This window comes from Cinclus cinclus, chromosome 3, assembly GCF_963662255.1.
Source record: "Cinclus cinclus chromosome 3, bCinCin1.1, whole genome shotgun sequence".
NCBI lineage: Eukaryota > Metazoa > Chordata > Aves > Passeriformes > Cinclidae > Cinclus > Cinclus cinclus.
This window is the reverse complement of record NC_085048.1, coordinates 15,538,509-15,560,998: the sequence shown is the minus strand read 5'-3', so window position 1 is coordinate 15,560,998 and position 22,490 is coordinate 15,538,509. Positions and strand designations below refer to the sequence as shown.

General features: G+C 37.5%; 1 protein-coding gene across 5 annotated transcripts in view; it reads right to left on the bottom strand.

The window, feature by feature from the left end:
* Nucleotides 1-12,955: 12,955 nt before the first annotated feature.
* KIDINS220 (kinase D interacting substrate 220) overlaps nucleotides 12,956-22,490 on the bottom strand; it is a 67,604-nt gene continuing 58,069 nt past the window's right edge. For 4 of the 5 annotated variants that reach the window (XM_062489705.1, XM_062489706.1, XM_062489710.1 and 1 more), the window contains 4 exons: nucleotides 20,832-20,978; nucleotides 18,935-19,033; nucleotides 17,144-17,392; nucleotides 12,956-15,319 (listed from right to left, as the gene is read on the bottom strand). In XM_062489705.1, coding sequence (XP_062345689.1) covers nucleotides 14,051-15,319; nucleotides 17,144-17,392; nucleotides 18,935-19,033; nucleotides 20,832-20,978 — 1,764 coding nt within the window. In that variant the 3' untranslated portion in view covers nucleotides 12,956-14,050. The remainder of the gene's footprint in view (nucleotides 15,320-17,143; nucleotides 17,393-18,934; nucleotides 19,034-20,831; nucleotides 20,979-22,490) is intronic. The other variant, XM_062489709.1, reaches the window with a different exon arrangement.

The following is a 22,490-nucleotide window of genomic DNA, read 5'->3' as shown; positions in this document are numbered from 1 at the left end:
AGGAAAGGAGGACTGACATTAAAACCAAGAGTTGTGTCATCTAAATTTCCCTATCAATCAGATTTTCCAATGAAAGTTATTCACTAGGAAACAACAAGAACAAAAGAACAGCAGGTTCTTTTGATACACAAGTTTCAGGCTTACAAAGGAAAAACAGCTCTGTAAGTGCTATTTTTGAGGACAGTAACTCAAAGGTTAGAGAGGGAGTGGATGTTGTCCTGGGGTGATCCAGCATTTTTCCAATCCTGAAAAATTATACCTCTGTAATACAAGAGGGAAGTGTGACTGCAGTATGTGAGCAAGACCTAAGCAAACTTTCATTCTCTTAAGTTGGGTACCAGCACCAAAGAAGACTGTCCAGTACAGACTTCAGTGTAGAAGACAGCCATGGAAGATACACAAGGCTGTACTGACACCTAAATCTTTGCAACCTGACTGCTCCTGATGCTTCAAACAGCTTTTTCAGTCATCATCTGCATGAGCTGACCTAAAGGCATCAGGCTGAAACATAGACATACCCCAAAGCAAATGCCCAGGGGCTTCAGTGGAAGTATACTTGAAAATACTGCATGACATAATCAGTTACTTGATATCTGCCCTTACCTTTGACACACAGTCACCTGGGACCTAAAGGTAAATGTAAGGTAACTGTGTGGCAATTTGATGTAATCATCACAGAAAAATGTCTCAAAAGAAGTGCAATTCCAAAATGATCTTCAGAGAGAGATGCCTCTAAGCAACTACAGAGATATTTATAGACATTCTTCTGTTTTCTGGAGAGAAAAAAAATGGCTTTATAAATGTAATAAATATCAAGTTTTAAAAGTATTAGTTTACTATTTCTTATTCTCCGAACCATTGCTGAAATGTACTTTTAATATTTTTGATCAACTGATGGTTTCCACAGCTTTCTTAAGCACTTAATTATAAGTCAGGAAAGAAAGTTAATTTCATTAGATTCTTATAGAGTTGGTGAATGATTTAAGGTGTCCATGAAAACATTTATAAGCCACAAAAACTTCTTACCTTTCCCTTCAAAGTTCTGGCATTTAAGCATCTCAAACCAGTAATTTATCATCTGTTGAAGGTGATGAAACAGGACTTCAGTGATGTGGGGGGAAATATGATCTCATGGTTAAGACTTTGAACTGGGAGCTGTAAGACATAGCTCTTAGCCCAAATTTCCCACAGACTTTCTATGCAACCTCTGCAAGTCATTTCATTCCTTCATGTTTCTATCCATCTGTAAAAATGGGGAATATCCTTCTCCCTCTCAGGAATTCTTATGAACTAGCGTGTCTCATGCTGGGCTACCTTTGTAATATTGTCAGTGGGAGCATCTTGGGCATTGAAATTGGTCATTCATCATGTGAAATTGTACCTGCCACACACTCAAACAATTGCCAGTCATGACTTGGGAGTTACATGGCCCAGAAACCCTCCCAGAGTAGCATGATATTTTACAGAGTATCAATATCAACAGGAGAGATTCCATAGCAATAGGCCAAAGAATGGTCCTTATCCTGTTGGAAGCATTAATGTATGTTTGAGCCCCAGGTTTGTTTATATCACTAAGAAAAAAGAGCCAGGGAGAAAGCATAAACACTGGAGAGCCACAGATCTCTGGGTGAAGTAAAAGCAGTTTATTTGGCCCGATTGCAAATGAGGTAATGTGATTTTATGTCAAGTACTTGAACTCTTCCAAGATCCATACATTTAATTACCAATGTTAATAATATTGTAGCATTAATGCAAACACCCAACATGACAATAGGCTGGGCATGAGGTCAGTGTGTAAAATACAGGAGTCACACTTGTGACTGGGAGTCTGTCCATCAAGCACATGAACAAGGAGCAATTAATCTGATATGTAAATTGTACTGGCTTGCTCCTCTGTTTGAATTGACAGCCACTGTACCCCATACAACTGGAATGGCCTGGGTCATTGTTATCTTTGCCTCCAAGTAGCCTTGTGTTGCTTTCTATTTAAAAGTGGGACCTTTTGCTCTTGAACTTCTATTCATGGACCTGCTCCAAGGGGGAGCAGGTATTTGGCAACTTTTTCTCTTTCATGGGTATTTACATTGAGACCTACTTCATCAGTGAATTTCCCAGGAACACGTACAGTTTGGTACGTGCCGTTTTTCCTTTGGGAGACCCATCAATGCTGAAAGCAGTGACAGCTGATGTTTGAAACAATTTTCTGTACATTTTGCAATGTAAAACCATAAAGTGCAAACCACAGTGGCAGGAGGTCATCTTATGATCCGTACATTTATATTACTGTCCAACACTCCCAGTGAATGAAATTCCAAACTTAGCATCACTAATACTTTTTAGTAGAAAGCAATAAAAAGTAGAGAGTAGAAAATAGAAAGTAGAAAGTTTTTGTTTTCAGAATACTGGGGCGGGATTTCCACCACAAATTAGAAGCTGATTACTTTGTGCTTCACTGATGGAACTTATAATCTTTTTGTGACAATATTTTACATCTGAAGAAATCATACCCATTCAACCTTCCTCTCAATCCAACTCTTCCAGTATTATATACCTATCAAGTCATATTTTCTGTATGTTTTTGCCATTCTCCTCCATTGCTTATTGAAGTTGCTCAGGTCTGGACACAGTACACCTTCAGCAGCAGGACATACCTCTCCTGGATTGGATAATACTCTAATTCACCCATCAGACATTTCCCTTCTTCCCTCTCACTTCTTAGCTTACTACTGGTTTAGTAGCCACACTAAAACTCCATTGTCCTTTGCAGTATTTCAGTGGTTTATAATCAATTTTGTATTTGTGGATTTGATTTCACTTTTTTAAGTGCAATACTTTAAATTTGCCTTTACTGAATGGCATCATGCTAATTTACAGTCTTCTGTGTATCAATAACTCTGTCCTTTGAGATAAGGCAGGTTCAGACAATAGCAAACTCTGAGACTCCACCAATAAGGTTTCTAATTGAGGTACTGAACAAGAATGGACCAGATCTCCATGTGACCCTACTTTGACATAACTGATGATGACTCCATCTTTTCCAGCAGTCTGCTTTCTCTCCATTGCATGATTTGCTTAAGCTTCAATGATAAAAGTCTTATTGTAGTCAAACATATCACATCTGCTGTATCCATCTTCTGCAGGCTGGTTACTCAGACAGAGGAGGAAATTGGAGCAATTTGATAAGGGTCATTCCTGAAAACTTAATATTAACTTTCAAACTCGCCGTTTAAACACCTGATGAATAACAAAAGCTTCATAAATAAAGTTCTTGCAGATGTCAAAGTAAAGATAGTTCCCCAGGCCTCCCTTTTTGCCTTAGATATGATTCCAGATAGTCCTAACTTATAGTAGCTGTATCTCCATGATACAGCTATCACCCCATTTCTCCAAGAAAATTGATCATGGTTAATAGATTGTCTTGACTGGATCCATAAATTGAACAGAAAGCACAGCTTGGCCATACTGAATTGAGGCAGTCACTGAAAGAAAAATAAGTATGTTTAAATTACTATCTGGACAAAAATTTCTTGGTATGCTAGACAGGTCTAAGTGTTCAGAACCTCCTCCCATTTCTGATCTCAAAAGTTTTTGTTTTTTTTAAAATAATTATTGATTTCTCAGTATTGTAGAAATTCCCATAATAATATAGCTTCATAAGATAATTGGAGAGGAGAAAAATACACAAGCCAAACACTTAGGTAGAGTCAATTTATCTTGGATTTTTTTGTGTTCCTTGTCAGAAAGAATTAAAAATAATATCTTACAACAGCTAAACATGAATGAATTTTGAAGATATTTTCTTCAGAATTTTCAAATCCATACAATTCTAAGATATCTGAATTGAATACATTTCAGTGCTACACAGTATCAACATGGAAGATTTTAATGACAATCCTCAATAATATTTTTCCTGAAATCACTCTTCTTTAGCAGTGATTTAGTTCCTTAGAAGTGTTGTTCGTTTACATATTTATATTGTAATTGCACATGTTCCCAGGCAGTTAAGAATTTTCAACCTTTGCACTACCCACGGCGTGTGTTCACACCACATCCTCACACATACTTGAGATACAGGTGCTGTGTCATCTCAGTCCTGGCTCCACTACAGAACTCAGAGTTCTCAGAAAGACTTGCTCTCTGGTGCAACCTATGAATATTTTTTTTCTCCATTTTTAAATGTATATTTAAACATCCTTGTGCATTAGTCTCAGTGACCTGGAAAGAGGTGTCACAGTCCTCATTATAAGACTGACAGATCAATCTTAGAAGCTCAGCAGCAAGCCCTAGATTCCTGTGTAATGCTCTTGCTGAATATCTGCTCAAAGCCTGTTGGCTCTGCTCTCAGCAGAGAAGGGCTTCACAGCTATCTACAGTTGAGACTCTCAAGGGTTGCCAGAGTTCTGATGAATTGCACCACTCTGGGCAAGTTCCACAATAGACATGTCATAAATCATCATCCTGTTCAGCAGCCTTTAAAGATAGCATTGCTTTGCTACTAACATGGTCCTGACTGGATCCTTTGTAGACAAAATCACCCCCTCTCATCATCCTGGTCATGAAGGAATGGCCTAGGAATGGGAGGTTACATAAAGCTACATTGCCTAGCTAAAATAGAATTGATTGGGAAGAGGGAAAGCTATAGGACTTCACTTTATCCAAAAAAATGACAGCGGCAGGTAACAGTCCAAAGTGTGGATTTCACCTGCTCTGCAAACTATGTTACAATCTGAAGAGACAATCATGGATGGCAATGCTGTAAATTCCACTGAGGTTCTGTCCTGCAGTCCCAGCCCTGATCATTATCTGGTTTGTTTCTGCTGGTCTTCCACACTGCAAACAATTTAATTCAACCTAGAGAACCTTTGGGAACACTCAGTTGAACGTGTGTGGCTGGTGCACCATGGTAACGCTGCCAAGTGAATGTGGAGCAGATAATGGGATGGTTGAGCTTCTTTAGCTCCAACAGAAAGTCCAAAGTTTGGACACTCAGCCAAGAGAGAAGAAAGAGAAGGTTTTTTAGAGCATTCTCTCATCGAGCCCTTCATACTATTGATAAGGATTGCTCCCATAGCACAGGGACATCACTATCCTAACCCTGACAGACACCCAGTAATCACACTGAAATAGGAAGGGTGAGTGCACTAGAATAGGTGAAGAATTCTTCATCAGAACAGAGATCAGACAGGGATGTTACTTTGAGATTTGGTACTGACAGATAGATATAAAAACCAAAAATATAATAAACTTAAGGGAATTTTTCAGTAAGACTAGAAAGGAGCTCCTCCTAGCAGGATGACTGTCAAAGTACTCTGTCCATCTTTCCACAGCCTAAAAAGATTCCTGAAGAGAAAAAACTCTGATAGGTTTCTGCCCTCTCCTGAATTCCAGGGGCTACTTAAATATAGGCAATTTTTTTCTTTCTTTTCATCTACTCTCCCTGAAAAAGAAACAAACAAACAAAAAAAAGAACCATAAAGAAGTTGACAGAACCTGAGCCAATTAATCTTATGTTTTAGAAGCCAACTGATCTTATGTTTTAAAAGCCAGTTGTTCAAGCAAAAGAGTCATGGTCCACCTCAGAGGAGCAGTGGCAGGTCTCTGCTAAAAGACAACTAGTCCCAGCAAAAGTAATCTGCATTTTTTCCAGAAGTCCAAGTAATTTCAAGGATGATAATAAAATAACTGTCCCCTTCCTATACTGGAAAATAACATAAGTGGGACTACTTTAATGAATTTGAATTTTAAACATAAATACCTTCTCTTTCAAATCTAGGATGAATCATGATTTTATTTTTTGCTTGAGAGTAAAGGGTGTGCACTGATAAATTAGTTCTATGGATCTCAGTGTTGCGAAGTACCACCAGGTGCTTAAAGAAATTACTGTACAAAGAGACCTGAAATTTGATGTGAAGACAAAAAATAAAAAGTAAAAATTACTAAACACTGTAGCCATGGACAACAAAATTAAAGACTTTGGTTCATATTAGCATATAAAAAGATCTGATGAAGCTGAGCTAGTCTGTTATCAGATGGAAGAGAGGCAGAAGGTAGCACAGATGGCAAAAACAGAGGAAATTATTCATGGTTCCTCGTCACACCTTGAAAGAAGCTACTGAAAAGACGATGTTGAAAATTAAGACCAGAAGGCATCCTGGAACAACAAAACCTCTAAGCCCTCCTTTATATTCCAAAGTTGTAAATATGTCCTGAGGTTAAATAGGCTTATGGTTTGATGATTTGTCTTTTATAGAAAATTTAAAAAATCAAGACTTCCTTTTATCTTTCAGAGTAAAAATATCTGAACACCAAAGGTTGGGTCTTGAGTCGTTAAAGAAATGTAGAACCTTTCATATTCTTCAGATTACTTGAAAGCAAGCGCTAAAATGTCCTGCACATAACACTATTTGCAGTGGCACTCAGACCTGCATCATCAAGCATAACTTAGAGAACCATGAGGAAAATTAACCTTTCCTGAGTGTGACTAAAGTCCTCCTAGGATCTTAACAGATACTTAGAATGCAGATGACCTGACAACTGTCCTTATCCTATGAGCCATCACTGCCTGATTATTTACCAGGAACAGATGCAAGGAAACAAAGAAGCAGATTTTCTCCCCACTAAAAGTCCGAAGGTTTTTTCCATTGGCATATATAAATTAGTGGACTTTTTAAAGATGTGTTCATAGTACCATCCATAATAAAGATAATCAGATAAAATGTATTTTAAAACCAGCTTTGTGGACTGTGGATATGTATATCCTGTGAAGTTTCCAGGACCTGAGGAAGAGGATGGAAAGAAATGAGAGAAAAATTTATTGTAGAACAGAGCCTACCTAGCCTGTAAAACTTTCCTGAGGTAAAAAACCCCACCAATTAGATATCCTCATCCAAGCAAATAACACCACCACCACTGCAATACAACAGCATTTTCTGCCATTGTTGAAGTGGAAAATTTTGCAGAGTACAGCAGTTCTGAGGTTATCATGGAAAAGTCTGGGAAGGTAAGTCACACTGTTAGCAAAGCCCCAACTACCAGTCAGGTGTTGAGGCAGAACTGAAACAGTTCCAAGTACTCAATGTTCTTGTGCACCGAACACAAGGGAGTGAGGGCAAGACAGGATAGGAGCATGTGCAGCAATAAGGGAAAGCAAATATATACCCAGTCCCAAATGACTGGCATGCCTAAAGCTAGAATCAAAGCTAGTATCTTAGGTTTTGCCAAAAGGAGAGGACCATAAACAGGCTGCAAGGTTTATAGTCAAACAGGGAACATAAGGAGAATAGAAAAAAGAAAAAAAAAAAAAAGGGGCTGTGTAATGAGAAAAAGTGAACTTAAAAGGAATCTTCAGTTTAGATTTCAGGACTTACTGTTTCAATGAATGTAAAATAAAGGTGGTCTCTCAAAAAAGTCCATTCTGACTGGCAGATGAAAGCTCAGGACTCTCCTAAACGTACATATAATTCTGTATTCTACCACTGCTGCGGTGGGAAAGGGTTTTTTGCGTCCAAAATGAACCTAGGGAAGTTTTGCTGCCTCTCAAAAGTACTATAACAAATGAGGAAGATTTGATACCACAATATGTACACATATTCAAGAATATGGATTGCTTTTAGCCAAGCACAAACCATCACATTATTTCAGAAGAAACATTCAAAACCGAAAAAGTTAAATCTCTGCTGATTGCTTCCCTGTGGTTTAATTAGTAAGGCAAGGCAGTAAGGCATCACGAAATTTCCATTTTAGTTTAACTGTTCCCCACAGTCAATATTTTATGCCTTTGTTTTTATTTCTAGGTTCCAGGGACATACAAACTATTCAAACTTTTCCCTTTGTTTTCTACCATGAGAAATCCTGGACACAAAGAAAAATCTTATAATGGACCACTAGCATTCCTTTCCTCCCCCTCTCTTTCGTAAACAATAAACTTATTGTACTCCAGTAACGATATACAGACACTCTGGTCTACTCACAAAGATATTTCTGCAATCCAGGTTACTTCTGTAAGAAGCAACGAGGATATGAAATTTCAGTACTCAGACCTGAAACATAAAAGAACCCTGAACACTGTGCTGTGTAATGGCAGCTCTAAGAATTCGCATAACAGAAAGCATGTTCCGTGTCTCGAATCTCATCTTTAAAAGAAATATACTCCAACTCTCTGTGAGAAACTGAAATGCTTAATGGCTTAAACACTGTAAAAATAATCAGAGGACTTGTGCCTATTCTAGCAAATTGCAAAGAAGCTGTTCATCACCAGCACAGCCCACTCCATCCCGATTATACCTGCTGACTGGAGCTTGGAAAGTGACGGGTACTTGAGATGAGATAAAGGGGTGCTATTGTCCAGTCATCCCAGATCTGGGAGAAGAACGTATCCACAAGTGATCCTGGAGAGAGACTGGAATGCTGATTGCTCAAACATTCAGGGACAAGCAGGCAATGAGCAAAGTGCCAGGTGCAGAGGGCGAGCACACCTCTACAGGCTACAGCTGGTGTTGAACAAGATAATGGAAGAGGCCACCCCTGAGGCTCGGGGAACTGTCTTCCTGTCCTAGCTGGGAATTCAGCTGTGGTACCTCCCTCGCGGGGCAAGTACTGGACATTCGCACTCAGCCTGAAGGTTTTCATCTCCGCTGATAAGCCATAATGGACTCTACTGGGCAGGCACAGGCAGCTAATAGACAGCTTTAAGGTCTTATAAAGTGTAAGAATCCCGTGAACCACAACCTTAATCCACAATCATCATCCAGTGTGAAATTTCCCATCCCAGGAAGAGGTACTTGGGCGTTCCTATTCCCACCTGAACCTGAGTTGATAAAAACTCAATAGATGTAGTGTTTTAGGGGATTCTGTGTGATCTGTCCCACCACCTGATTGTCTGCAACCATCACTTTGATCAACTGACGTTATAATTGCAACTACTAACTGTTGCGAGGATGCCTTTTGGTAGTGAGAATTTTCTAACCTTGTCCCTTCTTTATACATTTTTAAAGTATATTGTTTATATTAATATAGATAATAATAACCAAAATGGATACATACTTGCTTTCCATTGCTACCAACTTGTCCTGCAATAAACCCTACATATATGTAGAAATACCAACCATTCACTCTAAGGTGCCCCGAGGCATCCATTAACAAGAATCTGCAGTTACCCTTGACTTTCTGGGAGTGGGCTCCAACCCTCTCAATTAACCTTTTGCTACATAAAGTGTCACACAATCTCTCACCTATCTTTTGTTTCCTCCAAAAGACTTTGTTCTTCTAAAATATCCCAGAGATTTTTTTCACCTTGCCCTTAGAAGAAGGTGACCCAAAGATAACAATAAACTAAGAGAAGGAAATTGGCCAACGTAATTTCCTTTAGAAGTTTATCCACTGTCACCATCATGAAAAACTGGGGGAAAGAACACCACCTGTTAATATTTTTTAAAGCCCAAACATTTGGTGTTGTCAGTATCGGTTTTCTTAAACAACTACAACAACTTGTGACTGCAAAAGCATTGCTAAGAACCTTGTAGCTGCGAGTCTTACATCCTGGAAGACAGGGAGGGCATAAATTTCTAAATGAAAACTTCTCCAAAGTATTAAATGTATCATAGGAGTCAGATCCACACATGAAAATATAAATGTTAGATTCAAAGACTGGAAACACAGTGTGGTATTATTAATACTACGATTTTTTTTGATCACCCATCTTCCTTTTATTTTCTTCTGTTTGTTACAATTCAGAAACCTGTGAGAACATGTCAGTCTGATGAAACTGTTCTGTATACCCAAGGAGAAAGTTTCTAAGTAAAATTTTTGCCCACCCTGCCCTTAATATAATGAAATGGGCCTTAAGAAAGATAACTGAAATCTAGAAAATACAATGCACAAGGCTGCCAGAAAACAGTGTTCAAGTTTAGCAGAATCATTCCAGTCTTCTTGGCTTAACTGGAACTGGAGTTTTCCTCCAAATTCTCCTCACTACAGCTCCTATACAGCATAAAACACCACCAAAATCCCAAAAGCAGTCTTTATCTCACACCAATTACTACAATGTTTTTCTTTCGGGTGTCTGAAAATTCACTAACTGGTATGAATACTTTATTTTACCAGTATTGTAGTTTTCATTTATGGGACCTAAAATATTCAGGTATTATTTTTAGTGTTATTTTTCTTTGGCAATTTCTTGGTAATATGTTTAGAAACTTAAATAAACCTGTAACAGATGATAAAGCTGATTAAAGTTAGCAAAGCCACAGGGTGCAACATGCTGAACTGTGGCTCCTCTGCTTGTGTTATCCTGTACAAAGATAGCTGTACAAAGAACTTCCCATAGTCTTACAGCAAGGTCCAGAAAGCTTCCCATGAGAGCTGCACATGTAAAAGAGAGGCTTTGTGGATTCTGCTGACAGAAGTGAACAGTTGAGCCCCAGACCACAAGAGAAACCACCTATTTTCAGCATTCTGTATAAGCCCATGCTAAGTGTGTCTCAGGAAAATTTCCCAAAGATTACATAAATTTAAAAAAGAGGAAGAAACAAACAAACAAAAATAACAGTATTGGAACAGAAGATTAAGGAAGTGTCTGAAAACTTACCAACATCCCATACCTATTGTGCTGCGTGATCACACAGGTGATCAGATATCCCAGTGACCAGGACAGGCACCAACTGGAAACTTTTTCCAGATCTCCAAGAATTTTACCAGACCATCATTTTGTTGCAAGTTTTACAAGTGAAATGTAAGAACTTCCCTCTCTCACTTCCTCAGAAACTGCAATCCTGGAAAAGGCTGGCAAATAGCCACGGGAGGCTCATATAAAACCTGGAATGTTACTTGCATCCAATTTTTCCTTCCAAAAGCAGTTTATTTTCACCCTACCATGCAATCTTATCCAGGCATCATAACATGAGGACAAGCCAAACTGTGCTCTTAAGATTCAGTTAGACAAAGTAGTCATGGTTTCAAGTTCCTGTACATTCAGCCATCCAAAATTAGAGTGGATACATAAACTATCATTACAAGAGTTCTGGAAAGCAGTGAGTACCAGAAATAAGTTTGCAGTTGTCTTATTGTTTTATACATTTCATTCATTGCCATTTTCCATGGAACTCTTGGGTTCCATGATTCCCACAAGTCACAGAGCTAACACTAAATATTTCAACACTGGAAATTGTTTATGGTTTCTTAACTCAAAAAATTGTGCAACTATGCAAGCAAGTAGCCATAGAAACTGCGGTAGAGAAAAAAAAAAGTTTCAGCTAGGAAACTGCAGGGTATTTTTAATTCTTGTAAATGTTATTTCATTATATTCTGCATGTGAAAAAAACATTAAATATTTACAGTAACCAAAATATATTTCTGTTACATACTAAAGGACACTTACTGCTCTGTTGTATTAAGTATTCCATCTCATTCTTTGTTTTTTCCTCTCTCCCTTTATTACACTACCACAATTTCTTCTGTTGGCTTATGAACACCTGTATAAAAAAAACTTAAAAGAAAAATTCACTGTCTAGTTATTTTTATGCAAGTAGATTCTGAGAGTCAGTTATATTTACTGTCCTGTTAAAAGCCAGCTTTTATGGCATGCTGTTCTTAAACTGGCTATGAAGTATGCAAATTCCCCAATTCTAGGAACTTTGCTAGGAAGGTATTAAATAAAAAGTCCATTAACACATTTGATGATATAAACTGCACCCGCATTACTGCATAATGCAGTTAAAGCAGTCCATGAAACTGGACTGAACCACTGTTTGGAACTGAAATGACTTTAGGTACCCACATGCCATGTGTGACATGGATCAACATTCCCAAAGGGTGAATTCATTAAGTCCTGTGCCATCTCACACAGGCACTTTCTAGTAACTATTGCCTCCTAGTGATGGTAAGCAATTCCACTGGTATTAGTGAACACAAGACAGAAACACTGAAAAGTGTCTCACTCAACCACCTCTTACATCCCAGTGTTGGTATTTTATGAAGACTTGAGGAACAAAACTTTCAGGAAGCAAAACACATCAAAACCATATGACAGTTTGTCATTCATCTATTTGGAGGACTTAAGATAAAATTATTCAAAATAATTTGTATATTTTGTCAATATTGCACGTCTGAATGAAGAAGGCTATACTTGTCTTTTCTTACAAAACAATGACCATAAATATCTTTCTGTCAAAAAATTTTATGTTCAAAAAATGTCTGAGAGCAGAGTAATGTACACTTATTTTTAATACGAAGAACCCAATAAAAAAAAACTGTTCCCAAAGATCTGGCAAAGTATTACAAAGCTATGCAGGCTTTGGGGGCTTCCTATTTTGTTTTGGATGGCTTTTTGGCTAACTATTAATCTAATAGTGCACACAATCTTCCAGTACTTCTGTAACACTCTGATGAGTGAATTTTAATTCAACCAAACATACCAATCAAACTGAGAAATGTACAGATCACATATCCAGTCCTCTAAGTATAAGACATCCATGGAATGAAAAAACAGAGAGCCTAGATAAAGGCAGAAACACTTCTGTTGACTCTGGCATAGAAATGCATCCTCCTGATTTGGAAAACAAAGGCCAAGACCACAGGGCCCCTAGGGAAGCATCTGGTTGGAGATGCACTGAGACACAAGCAAAGCTGAGCAGAGTTATCAGCACATGTGACTGCCAAAACAGCAGGAATACTGCTCTGGACTAATGAGAGGTTTCCACTTCTCTGCAGCTCACAGCACTTCATTTAGAAATGTCTGCTTTGACCATTTCATTTATCAAATGTATTTTTATACTTATTTAATATTATATTCAAAATTATATTGTTTCAATGCATTTTTAAAAATTGAATCTGAGAAACCCGTACCAATATGGATTTAGCATCTTTATCAAGTGAAGAAACAAAATACTGCAAATAAAAAGAAATCTGGACATGAGCTCAACATGCCAATTTATTTTTTATTTTCTTTCTATTAGCAGACTCTAGCTTGAACAATTCTTCCTCAAAACCATGCAGATTTCACTGGACAGTATAAGTATTTGCTATAGCATCATTCAGGTACATTACTTAGATGATAAAAAAAAAATCTTCAAACACTGTACTTCAGAAATACAGAAGCTGGAGTACAGCTTTGACAAGATTCCAAAAGGTATGCATTAGTTTTAAAATGGAAAACTCTGCTTATTTTTCTTTCCATAACCAAATGATAAACACTGTACCAAGGAAAAACCACGCACAGCCACAAATGCTTCACAAATTCAAACATCATCTTCATACTGTATCCTTACAATATTTTAATATGGTGGTTGCATCTACTGAGACCATCTATTCAGTGACTGCAAAACTGCATACCTATAATAAATAATGGATCCACTAAGTCAACGATAATGATAAGGTATACAATTATAAATAACTGCCGCTTCTAGTGACACATCAAGACAACATTCCTTACAAACTTTATCACCACTCTACCCAAAGCTCACAAATTCAACAGTAGCTACTGCACATACAGAGAGCAAAAGTGTACATATAGCCAAACAAGTACCTTATCATTCAAATTTCAACATGTGTAATTTATGTTGCACACATTAATTCATAAATTAATGCAAAGTTTGGTAAGGGTGTCACAGGCTGTGATATTCAATATTCCAGCATCAAATGGTGTATCAAATGGCAAGGATGGACAGTATTAACTTTATTTGCATTTAAGGACAGTTAACAGAATGTTTCAATGGGATAAATAATACATATCCCAAGAAAAAAGCAAGATGACATTGTATTTTTCATAATTAAACAATACTTCTGTAAAATCTGCCCCTGACCAAACCTCTGCACAGTGTTTTAACAAAGAACTGATTTTCCATGCTGACAACTACTGCTTTTATATGTGGGGAAGGTCTGAAGTAGTTTGTGTCTTGTAAAAATTACTCCTCCTTTCAGAGAAAATGAGTGAAAATAATCTAGGCCTTCTTTTACAATACCAAAAGCTTGAACTACAGAGATTAATGTAACCACAGACTGACAAAGAATTCCAAGCTGCAATTCATGAGCATACTCTTTTTAACTTGGCTGCTTTTCACAGGATACTCTCTCTCTCTTCTCCAAAACCAGCCCCCTCTGAGGCTGCAACGGTGTGGAGCTCTGATGAATCTTTTGAAAGCCTGGTATAACTTGAACGTTGGCCTCGCTTGTGAGCAACTGTCTTCAGGTTCTCATTCTGAACTGCAGTTGGATTGGAACCCGAGCCAGGGTGCAGGATAATTTGAGATGGATCTCTGATACCTTGCATTTCTTCAAAATTTTGATTAGCCCGATTACTTGGAGCACTGTTGTTATTTAAGGTGACTGTACTAGGGGTTCTGTTTAAATTGTAGACTTTCTGGCAGGCTGGCCAGCTCTCTTCGGGGCTGCTTGCTATCAGGCTGCTTTCAGAAGGGCTCTTCTTATCTTCTGAGCAAATAGACATGCGAACAACAGCTGGATCTTGAAGGCCACTAAGGCTGTGTGGAATTCCTCTTTTTGCACTGTGACTGTCATCTTCGAGCTCAATGAGATTTGCCTTTTCAAGCTGTGAATCATCTGCTCCTTCATTGTGGAGGGAATGATTTGGAGAACTTTCATTGGATCTTACACCAGAGTCAGACGAATCTTTCTTATCCAAAAGGGCATCTGTCAAATACTCCTTTGCTTTGATGAAGGTTCTGATAGGTTCAGAACCATGTTCTGGAGATTTAGGCTGCTTCTCTATTTTGATATCTGTTTTCTTATCTTTACCTTCCTTAAGAAGTGGAGTATTATCTGATTCTTCAGTTCCTGACTCATCTTCATCACTGGGAAGTTTCTGATAGCGGAGAGTAACTCCCTTAAGCTTTAAATCTGCAGCCTGGAAAATACTTGTTCTTTCCAAAGACTTCTTTCCTGGTAGAAGCTTGGAACCAGACTGATCAGATTTTTCATCTTCTTCAGTAATAGGATCCAAAGGAGATGCATCATTAGTAGAAACACCTGAAGTACTGTAATCAACATCACTCCTCTTCAGCAAAAAGGACTTTCTTCCATCATCTTGTTTCTGTTCACCCTCTTTTCCTTTTTCCTGTTCTGCACTGGAGTGCAGGGAGCCTCCCGATGTGCTCTGGCCCATATAGAAAGCACTTGAGCTATGAGGGGAGGACCTCCCACTTACTGTGGTAGAATTGGCACCTCCTTCTAACTGTGACATTTGAGCAATATACTCTCTATATGCGTCTCTGTACTCTGCCTGCACCTTGTCTGTAAGCTTTGATATTTCAATACTAGAATCTTGAGAGTTAAGACTTGAAAGACTTGGAGTTCTACGAGTTTGTGACTGGAAAAAAAAAAAGAAGAGAAAAAAAGAAGAGAGAAAGGTAACAGTTAAATGAACAATTTCTTTTTACTTTTATCAGTCTTCTTAAGTAACTCAGAGCACTAAATATGTACTTAAATTATTCTTTTCATTGCTGCAAATGAGATTATGAAAGTGAAATTGTAAACACTGTAATCAAAATATGCTTACTATAAACATACATATGGAATCACACATACAAACTAAACTTAGAAAATACTCTTATTGTTAGTTACCATTATGGAGAATTTCCACAAAACAAGCATTTTATCTAGTGCATTTGAGACTAACACTTTTGAGCATATGATTATTAAAACTGGATTTGTATGTCAAGATGGGGTTTTTAAATACATTTCATACATTTACAAATTTTACATTCTATATTAGAAAGAAGGCAAGAATTCATCTAAATGTTGAACATCTCTCAAAAACATTTTTAAAAGACCCCCACCATACATCCATACATACTTCACTATATCCTGGCAAAATTCCATTGAACATATCCGATTTCAGAAACATCAGTTTCCTGACAAATATAATCCTCTTTGCCCCCTGTCTGCTTTTAGAATTTGGTTTTATTTCTCACTACACTACTCTGATTTGATTGGTAACAAATTAAACAAATTTCCCCAAGAGCAGTCTGTTTTGCCAGTGATGGTCCCTGGTGATTGATCTCTCCCTGCCCTTACCTTGTCCCACAAGCCTTCCATTATACTTCCTCTCCCCTACCCAGCTGAGGAGGGTAGTGAGAAAGAAACTTTGGTGGGGCCTGGCATCCAGCCAGGGTCAACTCACAACAGAGAAGCTGCAATACTGGTCCATATTGACTTAAAAATTCTAACAGGTGAATTCTAACATTATCTTAAGGACAAACTACCTTTCCCATTCCTTTGATTCAACTTCAGACAACTATATAGGCATCAGAAGCACTGTTTATTCAAATGCATTAAATATGCGTAATACCACTTGGGTCTAGAAAAAACATACATTGATAATAAATGGAAATGGGCAGTAAGGGTAATTAGTATTCTACAAACATACACCAGCTTGCATGCACACACTCAGAAGTATCCGGGATAGAAATCTACCTCTGGGTATCACCTATAGCTAGGAATTTTGGGTGCCTTTTTATTTTGTTGCACCTTCAAGATTTTATAATTTACTTTTAGAGATGAAAAGGGTTCACCCCACTGGCTTTGCTGTTTCTTTTTTTAAAAATTCTAACCACTGTGTAGCCACCAACTGATTTATCTTATTTCTTAAGGACAGACAAATCCAAAACTTCAGGTGGTCTCATCACAGGATGCAGAAGAAAACTGACCACAACTTATGGCAGAAACCACAGCTGGAGAAGGATGTCAGCTCTGGAACATATGAACAGGTTATGCATTGCAAGAACAAGGTTCTGATGTCATGGCATTTTCAAAAATGCCTAACAAATACATCTGTTGAACAGGCTGGTTAGCACACAGCTAAAATATTTCATACGCAAAGCCTGAATAATACAAAAATACAAGAAGCCTTGGAAGATATCACCATAGGCTAGATGAGGAAAGCATGATAGCTTTAGTTTTTTTGTCATGAAGAACGATTACTGGACAGTTTTCAGATGGCAAAGACTAAAGACTTCAATCAGAGTATGGTTACAGTTCACACCTCTGCAGAATCAGGCTTTACCAAGACTGAGAATTGAAAGCATCTCAACTGTCCTAGAGACTTATTTATTGTCTTGTCTATATCCAAGACTGCAAAAAAACCTATTTTCCATACAGGTAAGCAACCAAAGTACATTTCTCTATTAAATACCTGCCAACTTAAGTTACTATGGCGTGGAGGAGCTTCATCAAGACCAATTGTGTTGAGTTCTTCAAAGCTGAAGTTCAGTGTGTAGGGAGCTTGACCAGCAAGACCTGTCAGCTCAGTGTGAGGCAGCTCGGTGTTGTGGCCAGGACGGCGATTAAGGTCACTGTGAGCAATTGCAGCTGTACCATGCTCTGTTGCTCCACGGGTATCTTCCTGAGCAGCCTGATTTTCTGAATTTCTCATTTCAAGTATCTTAACACACAAAGAGAGACAGTTTAAGTGTAATTACACAAATAGAAGAAGTTCTCAAAACTGATAAACAAAAATTCCATTAAAAATAGGAACGAGAAATTCACAGCTATAAAAGTGTACCTATATATGTGGTTTTGACCATGAAAATGTACAAAGAAAAATAATTTGATAATTCTTTTGTATTTACAAATTATTCTTATTACTGCTCAAACCCTTGAAAGAACTCATGCCACAAAAATACTTAAATGCTTATAAAACTAGTAAGTGATAAACTATGAATTTTAAAGCAAAACCAAACTCTTCGTATTTAACAATAAATCTCATAATGTAAATCTTGGTGTGTTCAAGACTGACTTACAGGTGAGAGACACATTCTCACACAGTGTTATTTCAAGAAAGAAAACTGGCAATAGTCTCAAAATACTTAAGAGAAAACTCAGTCCTCTGTGATGCATAACCCTCACTGTAACAGCCTGGTTGCCCAATTCCTTTGCACTTATTGTTACACATTCTTAGAATTCCCCGACTAACTTCAAGAGTAGGACAGAGATTTAAAAAAGAGCTCAGTTCTGGCCATTTCAGAACTTAATTTCATTGAAATAGGCAAATTTGAAAAAGGGAACTGTTTTGGGCTGCAGTGGAGGATGTAACCAAAACTATGTATTCTATCACCATCTGTTGAAAACAGGTGGGGCAGCGATCTTCATCTCAGGGAGGATATAATCTGTTAATGGGCCATCTGTTAAAACCAGGTGGGGCAGTGTTCTTTATCTTTTCCACAACTCATCCTTCCTCCAGGCAGGTATCTTCTCTCGTTAATGGGCCATTGAGTCTCACTGCAGGACTGATAAAATTACATCATCCCACTGGGAGATGCTCCACCTAGGGGGAGGAGCCAAGCATTTCCACCAAGATAAACATCTGAATTTTGGAACAGATTAGAGCAGTCTTTCTGTACTGGATTTCAGAGCAAAACCAGAACTTTCCACATAATCACGGGACCTTCAGAGGAAAAACTGCACCCCTCTACAGGACTGCTGCTTTAACAGAACCACATCTGTCACTCCAGGAGGGCTGCAGCCACCATTTAATCAGGCTGTTACAAACACCCTGACTGACGGGGTGTCAGGTTGTATTCTGACTTTCTCAGTGCTATTTTTTTTTTTTTGCATTACCGTATTTCTATTTTAACTTTCCTTGTAAAGAACTGTTATTCCTATTCCCATATCTTTACCTGAGAGCTCCCTAATTTCAAAATTATAATAATTTGGAGGTAGTTTACATTTTCCATTTCAAGAGAGGCTCCTGCCTTCCTTAGCAGACACCTGCCTTTCACACCAAGACAGGAACCCTTACAGGAAAAAATGGATCCCACAAAAAAAGAGGCAAAACTTCAGAGTTCACAAGCAATTAAGATGCAAATCCATAGGCAAACAAAAGTTTTAAAGATGATGACAACAAGGAAGCAACCAGAAATAAAAAGAGATTCATATAGAAAAAGACTAATTTATGATGACCTGAACACTAAACAAAAATTCTTACCATGCTCCTGAACAGGTGCCAGTCACCAAAATTCATATTCATTTCTTTTTTCAGTTCATCAATGTTGCACTGAGCCAAGACACGGCCATTTATATTTGCCTAAAAAAATAAAATAAATAACATAAGTTACATACACAAGACTAATGGCATGGCAGTAACAGACTAAAAAGGTAGAGATAAAGCTAGATGCAGATTACCAGTGAAATTTCCCAAAGTTACCATTAAGTTCAATTCTATATAATAACCATATGGTTTTATAGAAGTATATTTAGTGATGATTTCTGATGGACAAGAAACACCTATGTGTCATGGGGGGAAAAATGGATATATTAAACCCATTAAAAATGTGTATATAAAAGGCAATATGATAGTGTCCTATATACAGACCTAAGGAAACAACACCTTAGTTTCCTTAGTGTGGAAAATTTCAAGGACAGTAAGACACATTAATCTGCTTAAATTTCTCCAATTCAGAACACAAATGGACTGCAGACACATTTGAAGATAAGCAGACAATGAAGTCCCAAGCAGCACCTGACCCCTGGCTTGAGGCATGGAGGATCAAGTACTACCTCCATTAAGTTCCCTCTCTGCATAAAACAGGCTTACATTCCTCCCATCATCAGAAACGCCCAGAGATAAAAGATTGGACTTCTTTTTAATGTCCATCATCAATCAGAGATCAACACAGAAGAACTTAAAGAAAATCTATATTCTAGGAAGGTTATTCCTCACATTTGGCATGTTTATATAGTGCTCAACTTCCAAAAGCACCAAATTCAACACAGAACCATTTTCATTACATAACAATGAGAGGTACTTCTCTTTATACCATGTATCAGTGTAGGGACAGAATGTAATAGAGGAACTATGTCTTAGGAGAGCAGACAGAAAATGGAAGACCCAAGCTGAGAGCTCTGCTTGTACTCTCAATGGTTTTGTTCCCATATCCCTGCAGATGGTCTTAGTCAAACCAGGAAAAACAGCAGGCTGAGCCATTTTCTTCCTTCTTTTTTACATTATATCCCTTGTAAAAAATGCAAGAATATAAATTAGAGGAATCTCATCAGAGATAACTGATGAGGACATTCTTCTTGCATTCTGGAGCAATGGAAACAACTGAATTTTTTTGCAGCTTAACCTAATGACCTGCAATCTAACATCCTACTTCTTACTTTAAGTAACTTCGATGAAACTTCCTACGATAAACCTGTCTCTTAATCCTTGAATCAAATCCTTCCCATATTGTTTAAGATATGATAGATTACAGGACAAAGTGAGCTCAGCAAAAAACACTGACTAATGACAACCTTCATATTTTTCCTTTCCTTCTTTGTAAAAAAGAGCACACAGAATGGTGAAAAAAGTTAAAGAGCAAAAAATAATTCTGTGTTAATGTATCTATCACAGAAAAGAGGAGAGGCAGAAAAACATACAGTGATCTTTTTCTGAAGCAAATAGATAGGGACTGTGATAAAGAAATGGAACCATCTTCACCACTTATTTACAACAGGAGAGATGCGCCAATTTTTCACAGAGAAAAAAGAAGAGATATTGTTACCTAGATATAGAACACATCTGCAACAAATTTTTGTTTTTTTATCACACATAGCAATTTTGAAAACATTTTTCTTGCTTCTTTTTTCAGAATAACCAGTCTCATCACCATTTATATTTCTGACTGTTTGTCCTTTTCAACAGACAGCATTTTCTCTGAAAAATGAATGCTTGTATTATAATGTCTACCAAACTTGTCATATACAGAACTTAGGATGTTATTTTAACATCTGATGTGTTTAAACAAACATTTTCAAGAAAAGAGGCAACTATGTATTTTCCTTTCCTTGTGTATCACCATGCTTAGGAGCTAAAGACATTAATGAAATTCAGCTGATACCTTTTTTATAGTTGCAGAATACTGAGGTAGCATGCTCTGGTCCAGACCATCTATCTGCTTTAGCTTCTCACAAACAGCTTCCACACTCATTGTGCTCAGAGATACATGTGATACTCCCGTGGCTGACCCTGTGCCTGCTCCTGCTCCCTGTAGGTGAGAAAACATGCACATAAGACTTGTTCCAGTACTCAGTACACCCAGAAATTCACAATACACACTATCACAAATCAAGCTGTGTTCAACTACATTTTAAAATTAAGAGATGAGAATAAGAATGCACAGGCATTTTTAATTACATTCAGAATATCTATATGTTGGGAAACATTCATTATACATATTTATAGGAGAAAAAAAACAACATCTTGAGTCCTGCCTTTGTGACAAAATAACCCTCTGATATAATTTTAAGAAATGAAACATAAAAATCAGAAATATTAAGTACAGGTTAATCAATTTACAATGCAGTTTCACTCACAAATTTTCCCCCAACTTTAGTAGTTAGTTTGGTTTTGGGATATTTGGGTTTTTTTCTCAAATAATGCAGATACAACTTAGATTTTTCCATCTTAAAAACTCCAGGTTTATTATCAAACAAAGATGACCTAAAACTCAAAGACACTCAAAACAAAGATAACTCCTCAACTACTTGGATTAATTGAGTAATTTTAACAATAACTGTTCATTTTCCAAAGGTTCCTTCAGCTCCATGCAAGATCAGCCAAAGGTCTATGTACCACAGTACAGAAACAGCAGCACTGCAAATGCCCTACAAGACACTATGAGGATGCTTTATGTACTTGGGCAAGATTCAGGTAGAAATTATTTAAAATTCAGCTCTGTAATACAAGAGTTGTCCTGTTAATGTTGCTAGCTTCTGGCAATTTCAAAGAAAGGGTGGAAAACGAAAACAAATGCATCTGCAGGTAGGCAGTATATTAAGGCAGTATGTTCTTTTAAAAAAACAAAACAAAACAAAACAAAACACATTCCCCTTGGATAGGAACCTATGCACAGTTACACTAGTGATTCTAAATTCCTAAAAGCAAAATGAGAATCAGTTCCATCAGTTAGAAAATATTTGTATGCTCTCCTTTGTGAGGGAGGTAGCACCCTCCCTTTTTTTCTGAACATGAAGTTTTGGGTTCAGCATTGTAGACTGTTCACCAAACGGCTCATTTTGGGAAGATGCAAAAGAGCTTCTAAGCTTCAGAGGTCATCATCACATGCACAAACCCTGGGATATAAAAGTGCATTTTGACTATCCAGTTAACCAAGTTTTATTGTATTACTCAAATCACCAGTGACTACTGGTTTTGGAGTTGAAACAAGTGTCCCCATTTCTATTTAATTGCTTTGAAGGTGTTTAATTTTTCTGAATTAATATAAATTACTAGATCCCAATATATTGCTTATGAAAACCAAGAGTTATCACGGAGAATGCTATTAACCCTATCTGAATTATCTAAACCAGGATATTTACAAATAATTTATTCAACTAGTAATTCCAAGGCAGCAATCCAAAACCCCATTAGTTACTACCTCAGAGTTATTTCTGACTTACTGTTTTCAATAACAATCTGGGGGAGCTAGGCACAATCCCCACCCAAGCTACTCTGAGTTTCAAAGTTTAGGTGATATTACATGTAATTTCCCCAAAGT